The sequence below is a fragment of the Trypanosoma equiperdum genome (genome assembly GCF_001457755.1).
Source record: "Trypanosoma equiperdum strain OVI genome assembly, contig: ctg_13, whole genome shotgun sequence".
Classification (NCBI taxonomy): Eukaryota; Euglenozoa; class Kinetoplastea; order Trypanosomatida; family Trypanosomatidae; genus Trypanosoma; species Trypanosoma equiperdum.
In genome coordinates this window covers 12,700-20,407 of record NW_027123394.1, presented here as the reverse complement: position 1 = coordinate 20,407, position 7,708 = coordinate 12,700, and the positions used below count along the sequence as shown (strand labels likewise).

Sequence of the window (7,708 nt, the reverse complement as noted above, 5' to 3'; positions counted from 1 at the left end):
AAGAAAACTTCCGAAGTTAACCTCCCGAGGTATTCTATTTACCAAATTTTGTTTTGTTACTGCTGATTATTTATACTCAAGTCCTTATATCGCGACAGTGACGAGAAGGGGGAGTTGCTCGTAAATTCGTACAGTAATTAACACTCGCACGGGTGAGGTGCACAAAGAGAGGGGGAAAAAAAAAGGAAATAAGAACTGCAGAGATTTTCTATCGTAATTGCAAGAATCACAGTAGTACAATAACGACAACAGTGATAAGAAGGAGAGAAGGCTTAAAAAAAAAAAGAAGCATCTATAAGAAATAAAAGAAGGATAGGGAAAGAAGTAGAGAGGAAAGTAAAGAAACACCGAACAGTGAAAGTAGTTAGCCCATACGAAAGAGAAAATAGCAAAGGGAAGGACAAGAAGGCAAAAAAGGGTAGTTGCAACACGCACATTTGTTAGTTAGTGAAAAGAATCAAAGGGAAATTCATCCAATCATCAAAAAGCTATAAAACCACCATCGTTAGGTGTGTAGTAGAGTAAGAAGGGGAGGTAACCGGAAAGAAGATAATTAGTAACAAATCAAAGGTGGAAAACAAGTATTGGCAGAAATTTACTGGAAACCGCCCTTTAAAAAAAAAAAAAACTCCTAGACACGCTTCGCGTCACTCTTCTGCAGAGGTAGACGCAAGGTTTTTAGCACTTGGGACAAATCTTTGTTTGTTTGTGTGGTATTATTTATCGATTGTGCGTGGAAATTTTGGCTGCCTTTTGTTGATGCAAAGCGATGAGAGATCCTCCGCGGAGGTTTCATTGGCCGTGGGTGACGCGACAGATGTTTCAAAGAAGAGAAACCTACAAGAGCAGTGGCTGTTGCCGTATTTAGACCGTTGCACGCATCCCCGCCTACGAGAGGCGATTGAGCGTGAGGACCGCATGGCTATAGAAAAGGGCATGCTATTACTGCTGGCATTCGGAACTCCAGAGGAGGTTGCGGGTAGAATTAATTCTAACAACGTGGACGAGCAGCGGGGTGAACACGGAGAGAAGGGATCATCCTGCTCACGCTTTGGCGTCGCTGATGGCACGGGAACTCCTGTTCCACTCGTGCCTATATGCAGCTCCCCACGGAACGAGTACAGTGACTGGTCCGATGCCGAAGACGAATTAGTGTGTCGTTGCACATACTTTAGGAGGACATTTACAAATAAAAATTTCTCGTACAACCTCCCTCGCGACGTGCAACGCAACGTCGTAATCTTTCTCTATACGTGGATTGTGAACTGGGACTTCATGATTCGTAACGTGAGCGCGTGGAGTTCTGTTGTGAGTTGCTTTTGCTCAGTTGTTCGTGGGCGACGCAAATATGCATTGAAGCACCCCGGGTTTTCCCTTCCGTGGAAACCGCTCGTGGATATCGTTCACTCACTTGTTTTCGAATCATCACGGTTGTCTCGTATTCGGTTCTACACCCATGTAAAAGCAGAAGTTGCTGAAATACTAGCAAATTTGTGCTGGTGTGCCTCATTGCACTTTGATGGCGAATCCCTAAATGGGTTGTGGGAGATTTGTGCGCCTTATTTCTCCCAAGACAGTGAGCAGGCGCCGCAGGCGCTGTGGTTTTTATATATTCTTCTACCAATTCATGCTACTTATGATCGTGTAACGGGAAGAGCGCTGCCTATGACGGAGCGTATTGTGCGTTTCTTGCTTGTGGATGCACGTTATTGGCAGCAGAGGTCAGGGAGTTGGCTCATGGTTTCGCTGGACATTGTGTTTAAGATCTGTCGAGAGCGTGCTGGAATCATGGACCTTGATGAATACGCGGAAACATTGTTCAGTATGATATTGAGCGTAATGAGACCGCCCATTAGTAGCAATGATAAGCCGGAGCGCCTCGTTTCATCTGCATGGTCTTTTGGCGGCCGCAAAGTGCTGGAAGTTAGTCAAGGTCGGTTTATGAAGATTGTCGGGCGCATTAGTGAGGCACTACCTTGCTGTACCACCTCACCACTATGGAATCAGCTGCGTCGGTTTGTGTCTTCAACCAGTGTTTTTCTTACACCTTGTGCCGTTGATAGTAGAGCACTGGGGCACTTGTTGTCGTTTTACAACACCTTCCTGGAAACCGCTTACTTGCGGGTGAAGCACAAGCACAGTTGGTTGCTAACGGGTGAGAAAGATCCAGGAAATGGTTTTGTCATTAATGGATATCGTTGGAAGCGGGAGACCGTCGATTCCCTTGTCGAGATTGTGGCCCCCGCGATTATCCCCGCGTTATACCACGGCCACCACTCTATTATAAATGCAGTGGGGTTACTTACGCTTCTTTCACCCAAAATTATGCAACCACCTGCCTTCAAGTACGTTGAAGCTGGAATTCGTGGATGCTTGGAGTCACCCCTACAGTGCTCTGTGGCCCTCAAGTTATTTACGAAGACCCTTTTGCCATTTAGTGAATGCAGTGAGACCCGGGAGAGTTGTCGGACGTTCCTCAGTGAGATACTTCCACTAGTACCGCAGTGGATAAATTGCAGTAGTATTCAACTTTCTAATAGTGTGCGAGAGTTCTTGTTTGCCGTCTTTACTGTTTTAAATCTAGACGAATTATTGGGCAGTGAAGTTGCTGAGTGTGAGTTTGCTGTCAGCGTTGTGGAACAACTGTTTCATAGTGCTAAGCGGGGAGATACTGAAGACAGTGACGCGGATGTTCTGGCGAGTATTATAGATTCTCTTTCGCACAATGTCAGTGACGAAGCTTACAGTGATTGCTTGAAGAAGGCTCTTAAAGAGGCGGAAACGCAGGTGAAAAACTCGCAGGTACCCTCTGTAGGTTGCCTGCTGGAACCCCTTGCTCGGCGTTCTCCTGAACGCGTGATGAAGTGGGCGATTGCACGGTTGTTGCCGCCGCTGCGCAGTGATGTGAATACGTGCAACGACGAGGAGGTATTGTGGTGTTCGTCTTTATTGTCCAGCTGCGTTTGCGGTGCTGGATTAGCCTGCTTTCCTTATCGTTACGAGTTGCTGGACTGCATTCAAGCGCAACTTTTCTCGATAACTAATCGAAAGCGGCGCTGCTGCGCTGCCCTACTTTACACGGCTGTTTTCTTCGCCTTTTCTGAAACCAGGTGTGTCGGTGTCCGAGCTGTGGATTCGTCACTGGTACGGGGCGATCACATGATGGAGGAAGAGTCATGTGCCGCTGAGGGCGACTCGGAACAGAAACAAGATAAATCTAGCATGGGACTGTATCGTTACTTTGATGTGGAACCTGTGTGGCAGGAACCATCGGAGGAACATGTTTCGTTCCTCCATGAGGTTTATCAGTTGTTTCTGACGGATCTCACAGACATTATTCAAAATATCGAGCACATTAGGGTCCCCAGTCGTAAGGAGGCTGCACGGGGCCTGCGTGCATTCCTTCCGCCTCATTTGTCCCCTAGTTCACATCACGATAGTGTGAACGAAGGTCTGAGGGAAAATGGTGGGTGTGTAGACGATTCAGTGCGTCAGTTGGTATCACATCAGGCACCGTCGGCTCCTGACGCTGAGGGCAGCCACGACGTCGTCACGCCTCATAACGTGCTTTGCGGTGCAGTGTGCTGGTTGGATACCGTTTGGGCCGTTAACTGTGAGCTGCGAGTTCAGTGTGCCACGGACGGTGAGACCAACATGACGCCATGGCACTATAAGGACCCTAAAACTCCATGGCCCCTACACGAGGTTTCCCCATCGCTTCTAGAGAAGTCTACAAGGTTAACGGAGAGCATTCACAGTCTACTTTTGGATTATGTGTTGAGACGTGTGACAGGTGGCGTGGCTGATGAAGCTGTTATTGCTACCGTGTTGCGACGCGATCAAAGTTTGTTGGTACGTGGTAAATTGCCGCTGGATGTTGCCCACACAAAAGGGGTTGACGTCGATACGCTTTGCTACGTTCTTACACTCTTTTTTCGGGAAATGGGATTAGACACCCGAACAAACATTCCCAATGATTACACCATCCCTTTTGACGTGGAATTCAAGCACTTCTCCGCAATTATAGTGGAGTCGGAGAGGCACCGCTTCTATTTTCCAGCCCTTTTCTGGCGACTGCGATCAGAATATCTCCTCCACTGCCGCCGCCAACAGAATCCAATGGTTGTTTATCCTCAGTACCTTGGTGACACCCTCTCTATCGCGTACTCATTGCTGTTTTCACCGTACCCAGATGTCCGAAAACATTGCTCTTGCATTCTAAGAACATATCTGCCATACCTCGGTTTCGATGGTTGTCGCCAGTTTCTCCTGCGCCATTTCGATGTTTTGGAGGGTATAATCGATTTCGTCAGACAGGAAGGCGATGTTTGTAGTGGAGAGAAGAACAGCATATGTGATAAGGAAGGACACACTGGACCAGGGGAGGAAATTTTACAAATTGAGAATTGTAGCAGTGAGGGCAATGATTCCTGCGTGGAGGGTGACCGTGGCAGTGATGCAGCAAAAATATGTGACGTTTTTTTTGTTGAGGGGTGTACTGGTGCCGAAACAAGTCAGAGTAAGAGTGATGACCACGGTAAAGGCTCCGCGCTTGCCAACGCATCTGACGATATCGCAACGAGCGGTGTAGGCGAGAAAGGTTCTCTTGTGCAGTTGCGAAAGGCGCTGAGTGGTGCAATTATGCAAACAGTAATAGGTTTTTCCTTGGACGTATATCAGCGTGACGCATCTTTTATTCGGCGTATGTTTGAAGTGGGATTAAAAATACCAGACCAGCTTCGCCGAACAGGCAGCGCATGCTCCTTATATGGGGACCGTGCTGCGGAGGTGTGCACTCCATTCCTTATTGAACCCAGGGCGATAGCGTGTCTTACAGATGAGTTGTTGCCGCTTGCAATGAAGTGCTCACATACGGCACCGACGTTTGCTGTTCAGATGCTGCGTACCCTCTCTTGTAACCACATCCAACTACATTACGAGCTTCTTTCACCAGCTTCCATTGCAGCGCTGTTCAAACTTACAGTGGACATCTGTGCCGAGACGCGTCGCTCGGCCTTCTCTGTACTGCGGGTGGTGCTATATTCGTTAAAAGAGAAGACACCCAAAGTGAACATTTTGATGCGGAAGGGAAGCATGGAAGGTGAAGATACCACCTCTTTTTTTAGCAACAGGTACAGATTTTTACAGGAAAACCACACTTCCTTTAGCCTCCATGGAAAAATGGGGTTGGTATTCCCCCCTAAGTCCATTCGGGTGGACAGGACGTGCGCTCCCCCAGATATATCTGGCGATGGCGAAGTATTTACTGTACCTGACAATGAGGTGCCTGGGTTAAGGTTGCGCATGCAATCTTTTACCACCTGTCATGAAGAGAAGGATTTGGCGGAGAGAAGGATGGTGCGGCAGGGGCTGAAAAATTTGATTTCTAAGTTGGCGGGAATTTTGGACGATAACGAAAACACGTCGAAAGGTGCTCAGGAACAGGCATCAGACACCGACGATTCGGTGGGAAAAGTCTTAGTCAACGAGGCTGCCATCGAGAAGAGAATCCGAGGGACTTGGGTGTGGAACGTGCTGCTAGCAAATCGTGATCAAACATCGTTTTCAGTGGGACTGGCGTCTATGTGGAGGTCTTTAGGTGAAGCCGCAGGAGTTGAAGAGACTGTGAAAAGGTACATACAGGTTGCGTACCTTTGGTTTAGTGACTACATGAAGCTTGTGCAAAGCGAGAGTAACAGAAGCAAAGAATACCCTCAGGAGCTTCCGTGCCTTGTTGACGTAATCGTTGCTGCAATTTGTCTCTCCAAAAGAAACCCTAAACTTCGTCGGGAGGCGCTCGATTGCTATGTCAGTATGCTGCTACAAGCATGCAGTAACATCCTCTTGTCACATACGGTGCTCATGAGTTTCATTTCAGGTCTTGGTGCACTGTACGGTAAGGTGAAAACCCATGATGTTTGGTCAATGTACGAACCCTTCTTTGACATGCTGACACCACTGGATGATGGTTCCGGCTCCCCCGTGAATGTGACCTCGGGGGTACGTGATTCAGATAGCGTAGAGGCAAACATCAAAGTGGCATTTACTGGCGTGAAAAGAGGCATATTACGGGCGCTTCACGTCATCACGAAGCTGCTGGACGTGTTTGCCGCTGATGTTAACATCGTGCTGCTGCCTAAGTTGTGTCGGTGCATTTTGGACCGGCAAAAAATATTTCTGTTTAGTGATTCAAACGAGATTCGTCACTACGCTGCGACTTCACTAAGGTATCTTTTGCGTCTCTCTCTGTATCAAAGTAAATACATTCCTTCTAACAATTCGGCGCAGAGTGTTGTTTTGGACTTTCTTCGTCAGCTCAATTGTATCGTCAGGTTGCAGGTATGCTACCCCCCGACGGTGTTAAACTCTGGTTTCCCTTTTCAGGTGGCAACAACATGTATTACCGCTGTCAATGCGAATGAAGATATGTTGGTGGTAAACAAGCACCCAGTGGCATCTGACAACAAAAACCACGGCAACACCAGTGATGTTTCAACAACCGCTGAACAGGCTGGATTAAAGACATTAACCTCCATGTGGCACAGTCCACCGCCTGAGTTATTTAGTGTGATGTGGATGGAGGCAATAACAACTGCAACTACAGCTCTGGACGGCGCTTCACTCGATAATGACGATTTTGAAACAGTAGCACTGTCAACTCTAAGTTCTTTCGCTTTGTCACGGCAGCGGAAGGATGTGATCCAGTCAGTAGTCAAGTTTTTATGCGATGTCCTGGAGGGAAATTACCCTTTTGGGAAGACGCGGAGAGCGAAGGTTGTTCTTACTCGCGCATTTTATCAGATGTTGCTTATGAACCTTCATCGAATTGGAAAGTATGAGACCATGCGTAGTGTGTTCAGTGCCTGCGTGGGGTGCATGTCACACGGTGATGGGGATCTTCGTGCCAACACCCGTTCTCTTTTGGCAGTTCTTTCCAGGGTGGCATCTATAGAGCAAATTAATTCGCTCGTACAGCAGTGTGCCAAAGAATTGCAGGAATATTCGATTTCTTCAGATCGAGACACCGGTGGTGTCGCAGAAGAACCACTCCCAGCTGTAATAGAAAGGGAAAATAATCGGAAGCGACGCCGTGCAGCGCTTGTACGCTGTCTGTGTGCATTCCTTTCTTCAGATGTTGGCCCCATTACACCACATGTAAAGTTTCTCATGCGCAAGTTAGCTCCTTTAGAGCACGACGCCATGGCTGAGGTGCAGCGGGAGGTGAAAGTAGCATTTGAGCAGTGGTGGAAGGCTCATGCTAATGGATGGGAGTTGTACCACCGTGAATCCTTTACACCAAAGGAGATTGAATTGATTATGCCCCTCATGAAGATGCCAAAGTACCTTGTCTAGTTCAACGCGATTAGTGTTTTGCTATAGTCAAATTTGGTTTAATAATGTTTTAATTTAATTCATGTTGTCTCTTTATCTCTTCAAAGGGGATGTCGACCGGCGGGCGCTGAAAGGGAGCGGGTGATTGTTGTAAAGGCACATCTTTTTTTTCTTTTTTGCCTTCTGGCATCTTCTCTGATGTCTTGTTTGCTTTTTATGTTTAATTTTTTTTGCTATTTTATTCTTACTTGCTTCTTCCTCTACTTCGGTTTACTTCTAAACATGTGGACGAACTGTCTCATACAGAAAAAACAACATGCCATGTGTGCGTGTACTTGGAGGCTGCAAGGGGGGAAGTTAACATTTTTAAACAAAC

The 7,708-nt window shown here is 47.2% G+C and overlaps 1 protein-coding gene across 1 annotated transcript; it reads left to right on the top strand.

Moving 5' to 3' along the window:
* Positions 1 to 759: 759 nt before the first annotated feature.
* TEOVI_000023800 (protein of unknown function (DUF3437), putative) lies at positions 760 to 7,353 on the top strand (the record flags this gene model as incomplete). The annotated part of the gene is made up of 1 exon (XM_067221285.1): positions 760 to 7,353. The coding sequence occupies one exon, from the start codon at positions 760 to 762 to the stop codon at positions 7,351 to 7,353; it is 6,594 nt and encodes a 2,197-aa protein (XP_067077386.1).
* Positions 7,354 to 7,708: the final 355 nt, after the last annotated feature.